Below are 20,410 nucleotides of genomic sequence, written 5' to 3'. Positions count from 1 at the left end.
CCAACTATTCAGTTTCTGAGGACAACTCAATGCATAATTTCCATACAATTCTCCAAAAAGAGTTTCTTAACCCCCCCCCCCCCCTTTGAGAATCACAAACAGATCAATATCCCCCAATGTGGCTATATCATCCATGTTCTAATGAGGATATGAGGGTGATGACTGTAATGTCATACCTCTAGGCTATTTGCTTTATGATGGACCACAAACAAGAGCATCACAGTTCAGATGGACTGCACAATAATGAATGCGGCTATAGTCCATCTTCTGCCTGTGAGGGGGATGTTAACATGGTGCTCTTAACAAATTCAATAAGTCCATTACATTTGAAAGGCTGCCTTTCACGGCCCCATTACCACAACGCCACTCAGCTCCATTTCACAGGATGTTTTGTAATTCACTTGCATCCACATACAGCACTACAAAAGTACAATAATCTGCACAAAATGGTGACCACTACTTAAAGTGGAGACAATTAATCAGAAATAAGCCTGAAGTAAAGTTGAGAAGGAAAATGGAAAATCAACACACAAGTTGTAACTGGAAGGCTGCTTTATTGGTAATAAAAAGGTTCGTGCTCAAATGAAGACAATCTTTCATATATTCTTACCAAGAGTCCAAGTGGTTGTGCAACACACCATCATATTGTACTGTATATCCTCTTTTATCATGGTGTCAAATGATAACTGTTTGAAAAGCACTTTTTAATTTTTCAGCAAAAAGAAAAAACGCCCATAATAAACCATGCTAAAAAAGAATGAGTCCTATAATCAAATATTGATACAAAAATAAATTTCAGATGGAAACAAAAACATTGAAGAAATATAGAAGGCGAGCTGCTTTTTCACAAGCCAAGTGGGTGACACACATAGCACTAAGAACAGGACATTTTTCAGTTAGCTGATTTTCTGTTAACATCACACACTGTTGAATATTAACATCAAGTGGGGTGTCTGGATGATCCTCTGGCAGTATTTCTCACTCAGCATCCCTGATTAATGTTGTGCTCACCCCCAAACCTCCATCCTCCACAGTTTTTCTTGTTTTTTTTTCCTTTTTCTTTTTTTCAGTGTGGAATCGACATCCAAATTTGCAGAAAAAAAAGGCACATGCCATTGAGTGGAACACTAGAAACAAATCATTCAACAAAAGAAATGTGAGGATGAGAAGCAAGTACATGATTGTGCATGTTGAGCTGTAATGGCACTGATGTGTGGGTATGGGAAAAAGGCCTTGGGGGTAGGTACCGTCTCAGTGTGTATGAGGCAGTCATTCACACCAGCTGACGTCCTCAAGGAAGAGATCACTGGTAAAGTTGATTGGCAGTGAGGAGTCACCCATGTGTGTGTTAGTGTCCGTGACTGTGGGTGTGTCCTGTATACTCAGTGAAGGTGAGAGATATGACAGTAAGTGAGAAATGTGCTGGTAACATTATCCTTTCTTCATGATCAGGCTACAATCCATGGCAAGCAGCTCCAGTAATATCGCACATGAGCTATTCCCCAACATAGAAGGGTGCTGGAAACAACCAGTTTTAGACATCCACTGAACGTGTTGCACATAAATCAAATGTGACAAACAGTGTTCTTCTGTTTTATGTATATACATATAAACATATATGTATACATGTATATATCTTTTGTATTATATAATATCTATATTTCATTCAATTTCCGTCAACAAAGTGAAAAGTGTCTCAAAAAATCCAAAAGGTAACAAATGTGACAAAGGGCATAGCTGGAAGCCATTCTATATTATTGTTATTATTCATTTTTTGATTATTAGTAGTAACATTTTTAAAATTCTGTATTTACAAAAAACACAACAAAGCATGCCGATAAAATAAAATATAATACAATATTTATAGTTTCTCTCAAAAAGTTCGTTCTTTTTCAGCGATTGTGCCATTTACATCATAGCCTGCACTGTACATATACTGTATATGTTTTTGTGTTTTTTGTTTATTTTTTTTGTTTATTTTTCTCAAGTGTGAATGTATCATTGTAAAACGTTACATCCAAGATGAATATGGGTAAATTGGATGACATTACTCACTACTCCTGTGGCTCTCATTGGGAATGTATTTGGTTTGAGTGTGCAGCAGCCAAACTGATTCGGAGACTTCATATTGTAAACAGACCTCAGTTATTGTTACAGACAGGGGGTTCTGGTACAGGCAGTGTTAAACACACCAACATGGCATTAGTGGTGTGACGAAGGATGCCAGATTTATGTCCAGTCATCCACTTATAAATAGGACCATCACTCCTGTGTAGAAAAGAAATGGCAGGAACACATAAAGAGGCAGTTGTGTCTTGTCTACCACTTGACGAAGCCTCAGGTTTTTTTTTTATGAAAAACACCCACAAAGCTTATTATTTAACATAGCTGCGTCGATGTGAGGCTTGCTGATGTTTAATCTTGGCGAGTGTTCGCTTTTCTAGTTATTTTTGAAGCGGGTGATCGTACTTGAAAGCCTGCAAGTATGTGAAAAGATGGTGCGAGCCTGGGTCCAACACCACACAGTGTTTAAGAGGTCCCACAAAAGCACAATGATACACTGACAGACATGGGACTTTCAGCACTCCAACTCAGACCAAAGCACTATTGTCTTTTTCTGCTCTTCCATTTTTCTCTTGTTCTCATGGCAGTCAGTCTAAAACCCTGAAGGGAGGGGCTCTACCTATTTATTGGTCCACGTTTGTGTTATTTATCACCCATCCAACTACTTGAAATATCAGACAAAATCCATTTGATTCTACAGTCCAAACCACAAGCCCTTCATGGCCATCCATCTTCCATACATAGGCACGACAAGGCATGTCCTTGTGACAATTCTCTGCTCACTCTGCTGTTTCAGATGGTCAGTGTCACTCTCACTGATCAAATCCTTTTCTGAGAATGATTGCATCACAAGGACATCAGAGAAGGACTTCAAGGTTTTGTTTTTCTAAAGCTGGCAACTCAAACTGTCCGAAAAGCACTACCTAAAACATCACTCACTGGGAAATGATGTGGGTCTGACCGAGTACAAAAGAGGAACTTGAAATGAATGAATCAGTAAGAATACAGTCTGAGTTTTTCATTTTCACTAGCCCAAAACAAATCAACGAAAAGATGATCAAAACAAAAATAAAACCATATTTTCATCCCTTCTTCTGGAACTACAGTAGTAGAGGGGATACCTATTGAGAACACCAGACCCTTACTAGTGCCAGTTATGGATTCCTTGGCGTTAAACATCACCTGCTCTCATTGCTGTAATAGGGACCACAGGTAAGTAAAGAAAGTGACTCTTTGATGGATGTAAGTAAACAAAGAGATGTAAGCTCCAGATTTGGTTCAGGACAACTGATGGTCCTCCAAATCTGTGCATCCTCATCGTGAGGATATTCTGCTTCCTAATACTCATACACTCCACACTCTTTCTGTACTACTAACATTCAGAGCAGCAAAAACAACTATTTTCTAGATTGTGTTGTTGGCTGATCCTACTGAGACTTTGCCTTTGAGTGCTTACATCCTTCATTCACCTGAAATTTTAATGAAGGGCTAAATTTAAAGATCTGTCAGTTGAAAAGCAAAACTAGTGAAGGGCAGGATGATACGACTATCACTCCCCCAATATTCTATCTATCATTATCCAAAATCTTCATAGTTCATAGTTTATTCCCCAGTGGAAAGCCTCAAACTATACTCAAGCCACTGCAGTGGTTGAGAATTAGAGTCTTGTGGACAATGATTACTCATGCATGATTCCTGATCAAAACATGCCTTCATGCAAGTCATTTCTACGCATTGAACGAGCACAATAATTATTATTTATCTGGAACTCGGCCTGAGCAAGTCTCCTTCAGCCCAAGTCAAAACAATAACTAATGACCCCTACCCAGTCAGTGTGAAAGCCCATGTAGAAAATGTCTTTTTCAATGTCAGTATAACAAAGAGGAGATGAAAAGATGAGTGGCATGGGCTGAATGTTATCTGTTTTTGCTGCTCAAAAAATGTAAAGATGCAAGTATACTTAGCGCAAAACAAACAAACAAAAATCTTTGTCTACGGTTCTGGGTTTTCCCCTCCCGCGCTAGCTAAACTTGCTTGGTTTATTATTGTTTTCTTCTTGATAAAGATGGTAAACACTGTGTTACAGACCCTCATTTAGACTGCTAATACAGTTCTAGTAGGATCTGTACGATCCAGTCCCGCAGCACTGGCATTTTGCTGCGGAGGTCCACACTCGGTGGTGGCAGGGATTTTGCAATTTTTCGATCATCTAGCAGAGATTTCTGGGCCTTGGCAGTTGGTCCCCAAAGAAATGTGTGTCATTGGCCAGCACACTGTGAGTCATTTTGTATTTGTTCCTCATTTCTATGAACTTGGTCACTATGCAACAAAGTTCCGTGGTAAACTGATTGTGTTTCGTTCAGCTGTCTTTGACAACATAAGAAACCACATTGCCTCAGTAGCATTGAGTAATTTTTTTGTATGTTTTTGTTTTTTTTCCTTTCTTGCAAATGATCACTTTTTTCTACATTTGTTGGGATTGAGCTCAGAGTCTCATCTTGCTGTGTTTTATTGACTTTTGTGAGTCACTGAACCCTAACACTTTGATTCCCACTCATCTTTTTGGTTTTTGTCCTTCTCTTTCCTGGCCCAGTCCTCCTTGTTTTCATCCTGTTTCTCCTTGTCAGGTTTGGTCACACTGTCGTAGGAGGGGAGAGAGGCTGTGGATGGTGTGCTCTCCTTCTTCTCTTGGTTGGTCCCGCCATTCTCAAACTTATTGTTAGTAAAAGTACGACGCTTGAAGATGATGCCGCGTCGAATAAGGTGGACGCGGTAGGCATTCTGGATAGTTCTGGCAGAGACATCCTCCTGTTTGCGGCGAAGAGTGGAGGTGATGGGTTCATACGACACCTTGGAGGGGTTGGCTGCCACAAATCGCTCCTCCATCTGTTGCCTCAGCATGTCCAACTCCCCACTGTCACCCAGCACTCGCTTTGTGAAGGCAAACAGGATGTCTAGGCAGTGAATGCGATCGCCACTCACCATGGGCAAATCCATGGCAATTAGTTCTATAGTGTTGGGCTTTGGCACACGAAGTGGGTGCTCCAGTGCGTCGGCAAAGTCAGAGAGCTTGGCAAAAGTAATGAACTGAGAGGCAGTGGGGTCAAACTTCTCCCAGATCTCGTAGAAGGTCTCAAAGTCGTCCTCACTGAGTGGATCAGCACTTTCCTCTGTGGCCACACTGAAGTTCTCCAGGATGATGGCAATGTACATGTTGACCACAATCAGGAAAGAAATGATGATATACATGACAAAAAATAAGATTCCCACTGATGGGTTACCGCAGTCACCCTTCACGGATGTACCAGGGTTCTCCAAATTGGGATCGCAGTCTGGTGGGTAGTTGAGGATCGGCAGCAGCAAGCCGTCCCATCCAGCTGACGTAGTGATCATGAACAGAATGATCATGCTGTTGCCAAAGGTCTCAAAGTTGTACAAGTCATCAATTCCCGCTCCGTGTTTTACATAGCCAAAGTTAGACATGCCGAAGATGGAGAAAATGAACATGACCAGGAAGAGCAGTAGGCCAATGTTGAACAGGGCTGGCAGTGACATCATCAGAGCAAAGAGTAAAGTGCGGATGCCCTTAGCTCCTTTGATCAGACGCAGGATACGGCCAATACGAGCCAACCTGATCACCCTGAACAGTGTTGGTGACACAAAGTACTTCTCAATTATATCAGCCAGGAACATACCTGGGAAGGAAATAAGAAAATAAGAAAGGAAGAGAATATCATCAGAATACAACAGACGCCTATCTCAAGCTACTTCCTAATTGCTTTGTGTTTTTCACCTCCCTCACTCACCGACAATAGACAGGATGACCACCACCACATCAAAGATATTCCAGCCATTGGTGAAGTAATAGTGGCGAAGGGCGAAAAGCTTTAGCAAGAACTCGGTGGTGAAGACTACAATAAAGATGAAGTTGACCCAGTAGAGGACGTTTTCTGTTTCATCTGACTGATCGTCCGTTTCCACCATCATAGTAACCATGTTGAGACAGATTAAAATCATGATGGAGATGTCAAAGACCTGCTGCGTCACAAAGTCGAACACCATGCCTTGGACCTTGTTCTACATGAGAGAGAGGACACAAAGAGGGATGGAGTTTAGATTTACTGAGGTTACAACCAAAAGCATCATATTTTGAATAAGCTGAACAAAATAGGAATAACCCAGAGAAACAAAATACCTGTGGTCGAGGAATAGGTTTTTGTGGCTTTTTGGACCCCAGTTTTTTCATGGCATTGTAGTACTTTTTCTGTTCCTCTGTCATAAATATATCCTGACCTCCAAAGTAAAGGGATAAAGAAAGGTTTGGTTATAATCACATTCTGACACTATAATGGAAACTCCCAAGGCAGGATAAAGGTTAAGGAGACAGAACGGGTCTTATCTTTTTCTTCTGCTGGTTGAAGTTGTCAATGATCACACCAATAAAGAGGTTGAGGGTGAAGAAGGAGCCAAATATGATGAAAACGACAAAGTAGATGTACATGTAGATATTGACTTCATAGTCGGGCTGGTCTTCCACCTTGGAGGGAGGTACAATGTTAAAGGTAGTGTTGTTTATTATCAACACAACTTTAAGAAACAAATTGACACATTTGGAAATGCGATTATTTACTTTCTTGAGTGAAATTACCCCCAGCAGCCAGCTAACTTAGCTTTGCACAAAGAGTGGAAACAGGGCAAACAGCTAGCCTGGCTCTTTCCAAAGCTAACAAAATCCTTCTGGCAGCACCTCTAAAGTTCACTAATTAATACCTGTTTCTTTAATCTATACAAAAGTCAAAGGCCATGGTCTGGTCAAGAAATAAGTTTGGCAGTAGCTTCATACTCTTCTCATCTAAGAGTCTTTCCCAAATGTCAAACTTTTCCTTTAAGACCTGTGTTAACAGTCTTGCATACAGTGAAAAAAATAAGCATTACAATATTTATTGAAGAAGCAATAAACCTACCTCTCTGGAATCCACAGCTGCATACATAATGTCCATCCAACCTTTGAATGTGGCCTTTCAAAAGAGAGACATGACTAAATACATTTGTAGAAACCAAAAAATCAATCAAAATCAAAGAAACTCAAACCGAAACCGATGCATGTCCTGTAGTACAGCTCGTGTATGGAAAGAAACAAGTAGATGAAGAAAAGGGCATGGAGAAACACTGAATATATACAATGAAATATTTACAATGAATAAGAACAGACAGCCTCAGAGTACTGTGAAAGCAAACAGAGTTTGAAGCAACAGACCTTCAGAAACAGAAAAGTGCATAAGAAAATAAGAAAAGAAACCATGTTAGCATGAAATAAGAAATGGAGTCAGAAACAGAGGAGACAAGGAGCGACACTCTCACCACTTGCAGCAGGGCCAGGTAGCCGGCGCCCACATTATCAAAGTTGATCTTGACGTTCTTCCACCTGACCTCGGTATAGTTTTGTTGCATGAGGGCCTCACACTGGGTCTTGTTGTTGACCACGTCGACAGGAAAGTATTCCTCTGATGTCTGATTGAAACAGTAGTAGTACTTGCCCGCAAACAAGTTGACCCCCATGATACTGAAAATCAGCCAAAAGATGAGGCAAACCAGCAACACATTCATAATGGAAGGGATGGCACCCACCAAGGCGTTGACTACCACCTAGAACAGACCAGGAAAGACAGGATATGACATGAGAACCAGGAATCAAACAGCTCTTTCAACCCCTCCGAAAAGACACTACATACTGTTATGGCGTTACACTGGGTACTTAAAAAAGCTGTTCAACCCTTTGTTACAGGTGGCGTTAAGAGCAGCAGTTCAATTCTATAATGATGTTATGTAGTCGAAAATAAGCACTGCACACCATTGTGATGTACATACTGAAGTGTGGGGAATTATTGGGAGGGAGAGCCGTTTCAGTCCCTTTCTAATTGGAGCAGCACTGATGTGACTCTGAGATGCTCTTTGATCTGTCGAAGCATGTGGCTAGAAGTGCTTAAGGGACACACACACACACACACACACACACACACACACACACACGTTGTTTTATAAAGCTTTATCTATCCAAAGACTCACAAAACTGTGAAATACTCTTCTATACTATACTAATATTATTTCACCTTAACACATATTTATTAAATAAATATAAATCCAAAAATAATATGATTAAATAATAGGAACATTTGACTGTGTTGTGAGAAATAGTTTATAATTTAAACAAAATAGCTTTTTCACATAGACTTTATAAAGCTTAAATGTCAGTTAAAAAGAAATTAAGTGTTTGCCATACCACTATGAAGTGTCCACTCTTACCACCCCAACCTTAGACAGTCAATATTCTTAATCTTACCGACCCTTTCCCATAACTAGTCAAACAATATAACACTATAGCAGTAAAAGAAAAATCAATTTAAAGTTTAATAATTCCCACCACCAACCCAAAATCTAAACCGTTCTAACAATCCAATCTGATTTCCCCGTAGATTTATCATAGCCAGTAGTAAGCTCAGCACATAGTGAACTGCTCACTACCAGTGTTAGGCAGGCCCATCAGCAGCTCTCAGGCAGACAGCTGAGCATGCATGTCTTTGGCAGACTCGTTTTATGGAGCCATATTCCCTCCTCATTACAGACAGACAGGGAGGAGCTCTAGAGCAGGATTCTCTCAGCGTGTACACAACCTTCATAGGCTGACTTGTGTTGAATCTTACATTTGTGCTGTACAGAGGGCACACTGGTAAAATATTGTTTCTAATGTAAAATGCTTTATGTGATGTTTTTCAAATACAATTATAGGCTTTAAAACCACTCTTTCCCTTACAGTGTTGCCATTGCACTCGCTGAGAGAATGATTCTCTGATGCTTGATCTGAAATACAACTGAAACACTTTCAGAAATTCAGTGTTTAAAAAAAGAATTAGGCCATGCTGTGTGAAAGCATTCTCAGAAAGAGGGAAAATGGCTTTCAAAAATGCATAATGTGCATCGGCAGTTATAGTACATGCGTGTTACATGGCATTGTGCAATCTCAAGAACCGATCAAATCAATAACTCAATAAATAAGAGAAATGTGTGGATAGAGAGATAGCGGCTAAAGAGATAATGGTTGAAGTCTAGCTTGCTTTTGCGTCTGACGAGCCATTCTGATATTTAGATGGTTTGTATGGGTGTCTGACAAATATCTACAGCACAATATGTCTGAACGCTTATATATTATGTGTTGGCCTGCTCATCGTGAAGACAAACCATTAAAGTGATTGAGGTTCAGAGCTTTCATCTAAAGGCCCCATGATGACTAATACCTTTAATAGTGGGCAAAGATGAAACTACCAAAAACATTGTCATTTCAAAATCTTTGGTGGATTAATTTAAACGTCAGCACGTTCGTCAGGAAAAAGGGGGATTTACTGAAAGTGGGGTTAATATGGCAAGAGATACTGTCATTCCTGTATAATGCATTGCTTAATCAAAGTACGACCGAGTTTACAAAGCAGCATTAAGAGAAAGAGAGAGCAAAGTACGTAGTCATGTAGCCCATATCATTGCATGTTAAGCAGTGCAATGTGTCCAATTGAAGCTGCACTGCTTGCTCGGCACTGTTGAGTTGCGATGCGTCTTAACGTAATACTCAACCAGCGGGGATATAAAAGTTCTCATCATTCTAACTTATCACTCATACTAATCTCCTTCATACAGTGTCATCTCTCCATTCATGTACTTCCCTATTCATTAATTTATTGCTTTGACTTCAAATTTTCCGTTATCAGTTCAAACAAAATGGTAACTCAATTGATGAACATATACATTGTAGTAAAAAATGTATACAGCAGGATCAAATTCCTCTGTTTCCCTTTGCGTGACTGGGCTACCCTCACCTCTCTTACCACATACTGTACACCCAGTGAATGGGGTCATTCATAAGGGGCACTGGTATTGGCATTATTACACTCTATTAAAGCAAATGTGTGATGATTTCCAACCCCAAAAATGACATAATAATTAAGAGGTCTATTTCCCCTCCCAGAATTAATAAAAATTATACCCATAAAATTTCAGTGAAACATTCATGGCAGCATCCATAGAGCCTATCCAGGGCCTAAAAGCATTGATGTCTGCTTATGTGCAATGGCATCACATTTTAGTCGCTGGATATCTAGTATGAATGAGACTTCACAACAAATATCCACCCACTAGATAACACAGGCCTTCTTCTCCTGCTGGTCTGTCATTTTTGGGATGTACTAAAGACATTGTCTGTCTAGGGTTGAGAGTGTTGTCCGAACGATTTAGTGCTTATCAACCTATGGGCCACCACCCACCCAGACCCAAACTCAAAGTCAGAGTTTACCTGGGCCTGTTGTTGCCTCCCAGTTTCACTTCCTGTGGGAGTGGAAGGCAACATGAAGCCAGGGCCTGCTGTATGAGCTACAATATGTGGTGCCATGACATGGCAGTAGTAATGCCTTGTGTGAAATGTCAGCCTAGCATATTTGCTAAACTTCTGCCTGCATTCCTGAAGGAAGGCACTAACAATGATTATAAATTATTTCATTTCAAGTAGTTAATATGAACAATGTTTAGAAACATTTACAGTAATATTCTGCCACCAGAATGGACTGTTAGCAGATCTGTCGGTCAGATGGTACGACCTAAAGTGCTGACACTGGCAGAAGCTTAATAAATATTTTCCTCCCAAAGCCACAACACTGTAAGTGTGTGGTTTCTGTCTCAGTCCCTTATGCAGGAGAGTGTGGTGACCCTCCAGCCGAACTGGGTCGAGGTGGAGTGAGTAGTGAAAGGGATAAGGGGGTGTGGAATAAGAGAGGGGGGGGGGCTGCACAGTGCTGCACATGTGGAGCTTAGGAGAAGGTGGGGAGGGGCTGAGGTGAAGAGGAGAAGCTTAAACTAGAAGACAAGGCAAGCACACCAAGAGTAGTGAGTAGTAAAAGAGAATGAGGTCAAGAGTTAGAGAGAGAAGAAGAAAATGAGACAGGGGGGACTATGGGTGACAACAACCAGGTGCAACCTATTGCTACCACCAGTCACAGAGACAACCAATGAAATATTTTAGGAAGAGACGGCTGAAGCAACCAGAGGTACTGCCAAATTCCTCTGAATGGTTGTTTGGCAGCCGTCCTGCATGCATTGTTTTGGTGTGACTGGTTGGGCAGAGGTTTTGATGTCCTGCAGCTCCATTGTTCCTGCTGGTTGTTGTCGATGCAAGATGCATTGAGGGATGGCGTGGGGAGGGGTGGGGGTAGGGGTTGGGGTGTGTGGTAGGGGGTTGGGGGGGGGGTTGTGGGGGGGGTGCATGTGGAGGGGAAGGGGTTTCTCAATTAAAAGCAGTGGTTGAGAATTAGGTCAAATGAAGAGCTAATTGTTGATTTGAATGCTCTATGAAATTGCATGTAAGTTTGGTTAGCTTTGACCAATTTTCAAGAAGAAACAAAGTAAGATGAAATAATCAGAATTTCTAGGTTGTCACTTATGTGATGAGGCAGCTTTGTGAAAAAATATTTCTGTTGCTCTTTGGGTATTTTCCATTATGAAACATCAATTTGCATGTAGATTGTTTTGTTTAAGAAATTCAATTGAAATGCATGTTGTTCTGCTGGCAATACAACTTAACTGTTACTTTACTCAGTCTCCCAGCTGCATCATGACTTGTTCTTTTGCTCTAACAAAGGCATGGTATAGGATTGCGCATGGAAAGGTGACTTCTTGGCTTTATCTCCTGGTTTTAAAAACAATCCCCCAATATTTTTGAGTTTTTAGTACTCTTAGTTTGTTTTTTAGAACAGTTCTAGCATGCTTTAAATTGTTGAATGGGCATGCGGAAGGATCAGCTGCTTAGCTTTGGATCTTACCCTCATCCCTTCAAAACGTGACAAGGCTCTGAGGGGTCTCAAGGCCCTTAGTGTCCTGAGTGATTTAATGGGCCCTAGATCGGAGTAGCCCAGCGCATTAGCTACAAGGCTGACTATAGACACCTACACAAAAACAGAGAAGCAAAAGAGGTTCCAAACTGTTAGAAGTGAGAATATTCACTAGGAAAGAGAGACGGCCCTGGCATAGGCGGAGAGTTGCTTGACATACACACATAAATCTTTGCATGTATATGCATGTATAATATTGCATTTATACATGTATATACACTGAGAGAGAAGGTTAATGTTTAGTATAGGTCTTATGTGCGTAGTATTTTTAGTATCAGTGCGCCATAGAGATTGTTTGTCTGTTATTTTGGGGCAGTTGACGAGATGTGAAAAGTCCTTTGTACCTGCAAAGAAATTTGTGGTTGAGAGAGAAAGAGAGGAGATAGAGACATAAGACTCAATCAGAGGGTAAATTAGGCAGAAAGTGCTACATGATTTAGTAAAGATACAAGCAAAGGGAGTGGGGGAGCAGAGGAAGAGGCGTTGGGGAGGGAGGGAAGGAGAGAGGTTACCCTGTAAAAGCTGATAAAAACCCAACAGACTTGAGAGCCTTACCCTTGCCCCTCTAACATTGTCTCTCCATGTCGTTCTTGGGCTGAGGCATAAAATCCCATATAATTTAAGACAGACAAATTAATGGAACCTAAGAGAAAGAATACAAGTAAACATGTACAAATGTGTCATTTTGCCATTTTCTTTCTCAGACATCAAATCAGATTGTCACACAGCATTGAGAGTCAAATAGGAGAGACACAGTCACATGAACCACGCACAAGAAACAGGGATGGAGGTTAAGGGCAGACCGGATATAGTTATTAGCACTGGATGGCACTGAAAGGACAAAAATACACAGTCGAGTTACACACAGTTAACAATAACAGCACACAACCTCAAAGAAACTGGTGCAGCCCCTCTCACATCCGGCAGCAGCCACCGAGGCATTGCTGAAGCCAAAGAATGCTGCATAGTGTGTGATCAATAGTTAAAAACTCTCACTTTATCATTAAATGAGGTCATTAATTCACAAAACTGTATGTTCCACCATTCACAGCAACACAATAAATGTTAGAACTCTTAGCGCCATAATAAATCAATGTAAATTTAGGAATTATGGTTTGGTAATTGTGAATCCCCTATAGCTGCTCTAAGCTAAACATACATATACAGTATTGAATCTTTAACAAATGAGGAAATGGACAATGGGGATTGTGGTGTACAGGAATGACTTGATCGAGTCACCGCCAGTGAGGCCATTACAAGCTGTCTGCTGCACAGGGAAGCTTTGTAATGAAGGATTATTTGGCTGAATGCACATTATTCTAGATGCAAAATGCAGGAGTGGGCAGCTGTACTAGAATTAGGTCAAATAGAGATAATTTGTTTGTTCAAAAGTTAGTACATGAACAAAGAAATTGTATCCTCAGGAAGTCTTTTTGTTTTTTCCAAACTGCAATCACGGTTTGTATGCTGGAGGGACTGAAACAGGGGGAGTACCAGTTCCTTACAAATAAGGAAAAATATCAACAGTGAACACATGTGAAAGCACCTCCAACCAGCCAACCGGTCAAACTCACCGCAAGAAGTACACAACATCCAAAGCTTACCAAAGTCACGGAGGGAGGTTTGAAACAGGCAAAATCTTAATTTTGACTGATGCCATTATCAACATGGATTAGAAGAGACCAACCTTTTAACCATATAAGGGTGGAATTAATCAAAACGATGGAAAGAACAGCAGAAAAGGTGGCAACACAGATTCAGACTTCTTACTGTACATGTGAATATTGGACCATGTTCAAACATCGTGTCCAGGGTGTCCTGGACAGGGCCTTTATTTAGATTTTGTTGAGTTTTCTCCAAGTACTTACTTTTTGGCACAAAGCCCCTATTTAAATCAATAACATTGTCTCTCAAATAAGTTAACAGCTGTTCTGGTGGGGAGACAGTAAAATAAAGATTTTGCCTTGATCTACACTACAGTGTTTGGGGTAATTGTCACCTTCAGCCTGACCCCTTGGAGAGCCCCCCTTTGGGGTGCCTGGCCTGTGGCCCCCTGCTGGGCCAGCTGTGTGGGTGTGACCTCAGCGCCTCAACGTCCTTCTCACAGAGCTCTGCAAGGCAAGGCCAATGACATCTGGGGCTGTGATCCCATGATGACGCCAGCACAAACCAAACAGAAATAAACCAAACTAAAAACAAAGGGAAAAACACAACAAAACAATGATAATAATCTGAGTGAAAAAGAAAGATGAATGAAGTATGACACCTATCATCCTCACATTCACACACCTCAGTATCACTAGTGCACTAGTATTACTCCCTATTTTGTCACTTTAAACAGCTAATATGAGTAACATATGGATTATTCCTCCTACAATATGAATTATGTGTCCTACAATGTAAGCAAAAATAAAGTAAAAAAAAAACTACTTCACTTTAAAATAATTGGTTGTGTTCTCCCGTAACTATGCTACAAGGTTAATTTTTTTTAACTGATTTAACAAAACACTTTCTAACATTACATTTCTTTCCCCATGCCATTTTAGCCAATACATAACAGTATACAAAACACACTCTTATAATGAAAATCAAGAAGACACTAATCAAATGGGTAACAGAAACATACAGTAACACAAGGGAAATGAGAAGGAACACACTCACACAAAGAGCCAGGCACATCCACACTCAAAGAAAAATACAGGCCGGTCTAATGATGGTGCCCCCCCTTTCTGAGTCCATGGCAATGGTTTCACCCCACAACACAGGACAGTAGAGGCACAGTCAGGCCACAACACAACCCAGACTCATCAAGCAAAAGTCTAATTTTTTTTTAGAGGGGGAGCGCTAGTGAAGACCAAACTTACCGCCGGCCGCCTGTCACCCACCATCATTACATCTCAGCACAATATCACCACATTCCTGAGGTTACACTTTCAAGAGGGAATGAAAGGAGGTTGGGGAAAGAGGGGAGGAGGAATGCCACTCCCTGTGACATGTTCACAACTTGGGAAACGTAGCGCCCTGCACTGTCCCAAATGTTGGGCTTGACAACACACCTACAGGGAGGGAGTCTACAATGGCAATAACCAGAATCAGTACAGTGTGGTATGATTATAATTGCTACAAGCTCTACGTGTGCTGTGTGTCAACCTTGAACATATGATTTAAAAATACCCGTTTACTGAATCTTTTGAAAGTCTTATGTTACAAAAGGCTACGAAGCTAACCTGGGCTCGTTTAGCAAAGAAACACAGCTACTAAAGGCTAACCTAGCGCGTAACATTAATGGTATTGTCTCCTCTCCCTGTGTGATGCATTGAACGTGAAAGTGAGACCTAAACTGGCCTGGATGAGTGTATACTTTCCTACCTAAGAGGGGTTGTGCTGTGTTAAACTGACTCACACAGCCGCTGTTTAAATTCACGCTCTGGAGCCAGGCCTGCCTGCTTCGCCGTCTTGAGCGACCTTTGCTCTTGGTCTGCTTTCCAGCGACCTTCGTCTGGACTCCGCGAGCCTGCTCTCCGTGTTGTAGTTCAGGATTTAAAAAGGTGTATTTAAAAAAACTTGTGTTGTTGAAAACAAGAAAACAGTCTTCCAAAATGTTTGTCTGGCCTGTCTGTATGTCTGTTATGTGTGGCCTGTAGCGACCGTCCGCTTGAGGCTCTCCGCTCTGCTTTTTGAGTAAATTCCTCAATCAATCCTCCACACACCTGCAATGGCTGCGTTAAATCACATCAACAACCCCACACCCCCTCATGTGACGCGTCAGTCTGGCCCTGTCCATCAGCTTACCATGCCCACTTCTCTAAAAACACTACACTGATATCATAACACTTAATATACATATGTGTAATTTTGAGCTGTACAAACTATTTATAAATGCATGAATGTAGAAAATTAGATGTACGTTGTCTATGGTATGTAATAAATGTATGTTTGCTGCATGGAGTCTGGGATAGAGGAGCTTATAATGAATCAACATGGCAACCTCTGGCCATTGAAAGGAGTCCATTCACTGTTATTGCGTGAGGTGTTGGACACTGCGGAGAGGTGGTTAGTTCAAGGAGAAAGTCAGAAATCAGGGAAATTCTTATTCTATCCCAATTCTGCCACTAAGTGCAGATTACCTCTTGATTCAGCATTAATGTAAAATACAGATGCTTTAAGCTTCTAGTCATGAAAATGGTCCCCTTTATTTCTTTCCCAGGTTGGAATCTCATTGAAATCCCTCACAGTCTAAGGTTACGTCATTTTAAAAATAGACAAAATCAGATTAAAATGTGATAATATATCTAACTAACAAAGAATAGGTTGAAGAATTTCCCATGTTCCTGTTTTCAATCTTGACTGACACAAGGAGCAGAGAAGTACACAGAGAAAGAGGACAAAGGCACATCTCAAACATCTTGCAGGTCAGAGACACAGGCAAAGACAGCTTTACAGAGACACATCTTTGAAATGTCCTTTTGCTCTGAGCATGACTTGAATATGGTTTTTATCAATGGTTATTGATTGGCTGATTCAAATTTGTGTTAGTATCCATGCTTAAATAGCTTTGTGTTCAAATTGTAATTGTTTATTTTAATTCTGCCTTAAAACATAATTGGTGTCTGTACCAAGTAGTGAAAAAGACAAACAGTTTATTGCTTGTGGCACACTGATAAAAGTGTTTTAATTCACAAGCAGAAAAATTATGTACATATTTAAGCATCTCAGACTGATAAACCAAGTACAGAATAGGGATTGTTGCGTTTTGGAGTTGTAAAAGGTGACTCCGGCATGAGTGCAGTTGAAATAGACAGACTGCAGTACAGTCTTGTAAAACACTGTCCTTATAGCATGAGTAAACCAAATAAAGAGGCTTCCTATTGTATACAACATGCCATCTCACCTTATGCATGCCATGACGCAAATATTCAATTGATAACCTGACCTTTCAAACCTAACCACATCCAACAGACAACAACACTTATAATTGTAACATCATATCTGGTGTCCATATAGTATATGTAGTGCATATGATGTGATTCATAACAATCTAATAAGGCAAAAGACAAATTATTACAGCAGAAATTAGCCTTAGCTCTGCTGCTTAATAAACTGTATCTTTATCCCAGTGTGTTGCTGTTGGACCAGGGTGTGGTTGAGGACCAAATAACTGCTCATCTTCTCTAATAGATGGAAACAAGAGCTGGACTTACATCCACAATGAAGAAGTCCAGCCAACACCAGGCATTGGTGAAATACTTGACAAAACCGTACGCGACCCATTTCAGCAACATCTCCAGGATGAAGATGTAGGTGAAAACCCTGTCGGCGTACTCCAAAATTATCCGAATGGTCTTCCTCTGCTCAATGTACACATCCTCAAAGGCCTATGGACAAAACAGGAATTAAACGTCAGCCGTGACAAAGACGACAAGGGAAATATTACACCTAATGATTTATGATTCCACTAATGAAATTGTAAACAGCACTACACTAACCGTGATTTACCAAATTAAAAAAAAAATCTGTTCTGCGTGAAATATTTCAAATAACTCCACAGCAAATGTAGATTTGCAGCAGTCTTTGCTCTTATTTTAGTAGCATTTGACATGCTTGAGAACAAGGTCCCACTCCATCCCCAGAAATAGATCCCCTGTTTGATAAATGGTACAGTCCATTAATCACAGGCACTGCTGGCCCTTCCCCCAACACAGCAGCTCAGGGACTGACTGCACCACGTTTTACCTCCTCATTGCCATACTGTACTGTAGACACACACTGGTCTCTGTGAAGTACCTCTATTTTTAATGAGTCATCTTCATTCAATCTTTATCCAGTTTGGATTTTCTCAGGTCAGTAGAATGTGTATTTCATTTGAAGATGAATATAATTTGTGCTCTGGAGCTTTTCAACTGTTTATGTTGCTTTATGTTTTAATTTTTTATGTAACAAGCCTGTAGTAGGCCTCTTTACCAGGGCGCCGCTACTGAGGAGGATCATGAAGATGATGAGGGTTTCAAACCAGTTGTGCTCCACAATCAGGTAGCAGGTTTTTCTCAGGTACCACCATCTCTTCCACCAGCCCGTAGAAATGTCAACATCGCAGCACTTATACTTGGCCACACAACCTGAGGACACAGGAGGAGAGACAACATTTGATACAGTATAGTTAGATCAGTTACAGTCCTGTGTCTAGAATTGTTTAAATGTTAGTCCTAAAATCGATATATGGGTTTTTGAGAAATTTTTTTCTGCCTAGTGCAATATTTCTATTTTATTGTATTTTATTGTCATAATTTTTATTGCATTGATTCATCTTTTTAATCTATTTCATGTAGTTCTTACATCTAGTTTTTTTCACAGTATTTTACTAATATTACTGTTACTTTTAAATCTATTTTATTACATTTTCATCATATTTTAGTGTGCTGTCTAAATTGTTATATTCTTTTGTCTTTTCTGTTGTTTTTACGGTCTACACTCCTGTCTTATTATCGGCTTGCCAGTCATCTTCAAAGGACTTAAAACTGCACCTGTATGAAATGTGCTATACACAATGTTTGATTGATTGATTGATTGCTTTATTTCTATAGTGTAGAACCGCAGTACACCCTCTCCAATGCTAAGGGTTTAATACTTTGTATTGTTATCCTATTTTTTTTTCTTTACAAATGTTTTGACAAAGACTTGCCTACAAAAATCCTAAAGATTAATTTACAGTTTGGAATTACATCTATCAAAATCCGCCTATTTTTAATCAGTTTGACCAGTCATCAGCTTTTTTAGACAAGATGCTACTAGATCCCATTGACAAACTGGAATTGAACTGTTGAAGTGTTAAGATATCAATATTCCTGATTTCTATTACTGATTTTTTTAAACAGGCTTTATCTATAAATAATTCTCTGTAAAGTTATATGTATTAGTGTATCAGTGTATTAGTGTGTAAACAGACAGACAGACTGATAAATAGATGGAGTCTCCATGGGTGAGTGATCCTTCATAATGAATCTGTCCTTCACACCTATCACTGCCCTATCATTTCCAATGAGTCCAAGGGAGTCTCTGTGCTATGGAGTGGAGGTAATGGGTGCCATGGGAGCAGTGGTCTCACCATCTGTCCAACACGCCTCGGGTTCCAAGTATTCCTCCACTGGCTCCACCACCACCTCCTCCACAACATCTGGCTTGATGTCGATGGTACTGCCCTCCGACGAACTGGTGTCATCCAGCTACAGATACGCAGACATATGAGCACACACACAAAAAGAAACACAGGAACAAAGTGTCAGTGAGTCAGAACCATTTCAGTTTTTATTGCTTTTTATTGGAACTGCTCATTGTGGAGAAAGCTGACTCGGGAAATGTCAGTTTCATGTTATGTCATGTCCATTTCCATCCAATTGTGTTGACTTCGTCTTTAAAAAGGATAAAAAAGATCCTCTGCTCTGAAAGTCTTCTAAATGCATTTTGTCAAAAGGCATACGCCAGCAGATATCCATTTCACTCCAGCCACTCTAGACTCTTTTGAGTAATGGAGTTATATCAGTGTCTGAACAGGGCAGAGTAGCCAACCCCACCCATGGCAATTGTACTGTGTAGAGTAGCTGAGGATTATAACAACGAAAACACATGGATCATCACATTTTACATGTTGTTATTCTAAAAGTAAAATAAATTATTTAGCAGTGTGTATAAATGGTTGTGTTATTGTGTATGCTGCAGATTCCAGTCTGTTTTGTGTCATTGCCTGCCTTGTAATACTTATAAACTATTGTGATAAACTATTAGAAGTGGATAAATATATGCACTCCTCTCACTGACCTCTTTGCTGTTCTCATTTTCCGACTCGCTGCTGAAATCCTCCGTGTTAAGGTTCTCAAAGTCAGACTCTCCCACAGCAATGGGCACACAGACGGTCAGGTTTGGGTTGTGGATGAACGACATGTGGTCCTCATCAATCATATACTTGCCCACACTGCTGCCAATACCGCTGGTGGTGCCGTTACCATTCTTGACATAGTCCAGGTCACGGTTGATGTCCACCCCGGTGTGGTTAGCAATGCAGTTCAGCTTCTTGTCATACATGTCATCTAAAGGCTTCTGCTCGTCCTCCATCTGTGGTTTCTTCAGCAGACTGGCCACCAATATCCGCAACTTCGCTTTGATCCATGCAATGCCAATCTTGATACGCCTGACAGAAATCTGCAGGTTGTTGGGCTCACCGTCGTCATCTGTTGCAGCCAAGTTGTCAGCACTGAATGAGCTCAGCAGCAAGGCAAGGAACAGATTCAACACCTTTGGACACAAAATGAGAAATCAGTAACTTAGAACTAAGAATGCTACTTTTTCCATCTCTGACCACATTATAATTATTTAAAGATGGGTTAGGGAGCCAACAGTCTGTTGTTTCTTTTTTTTTTTTAAACTGC

General features: G+C 40.5%; 1 protein-coding gene across 1 annotated transcript in view; it reads right to left on the bottom strand.

The window, feature by feature from the left end:
- Window positions 1-579: 579 nt before the first annotated feature.
- scn8aa (sodium channel, voltage gated, type VIII, alpha subunit a) overlaps window positions 580-20,410 on the bottom strand; it is a 39,234-nt gene continuing 19,403 nt past the window's right edge. The window contains exons 16-26 of the mRNA XM_078253867.1: window positions 19,803-20,276; window positions 19,093-19,210; window positions 17,952-18,106; window positions 17,192-17,365; window positions 11,922-12,044; window positions 7,426-7,710; window positions 7,029-7,082; window positions 6,464-6,601; window positions 6,260-6,364; window positions 5,871-6,141; window positions 580-5,759 (exon numbers count right to left, since the gene is read on the bottom strand). Of these exons, the coding sequence (XP_078109993.1) occupies window positions 4,600-5,759; window positions 5,871-6,141; window positions 6,260-6,364; window positions 6,464-6,601; window positions 7,029-7,082; window positions 7,426-7,710; window positions 11,922-12,044; window positions 17,192-17,365; window positions 17,952-18,106; window positions 19,093-19,210; window positions 19,803-20,276 (3,057 nt within the window). The 3' untranslated portion in view covers window positions 580-4,599. The remainder of the gene's footprint in view (window positions 5,760-5,870; window positions 6,142-6,259; window positions 6,365-6,463; window positions 6,602-7,028; window positions 7,083-7,425; window positions 7,711-11,921; window positions 12,045-17,191; window positions 17,366-17,951; window positions 18,107-19,092; window positions 19,211-19,802; window positions 20,277-20,410) is intronic.

Source organism: Sander vitreus, chromosome 7, assembly GCF_031162955.1.
Source record: "Sander vitreus isolate 19-12246 chromosome 7, sanVit1, whole genome shotgun sequence".
Taxonomy (NCBI): domain Eukaryota; kingdom Metazoa; phylum Chordata; class Actinopteri; order Perciformes; family Percidae; genus Sander; species Sander vitreus.
Note: the sequence above shows the minus strand (reverse complement) of the source record. Positions and strands in the feature narration are given on the sequence as shown.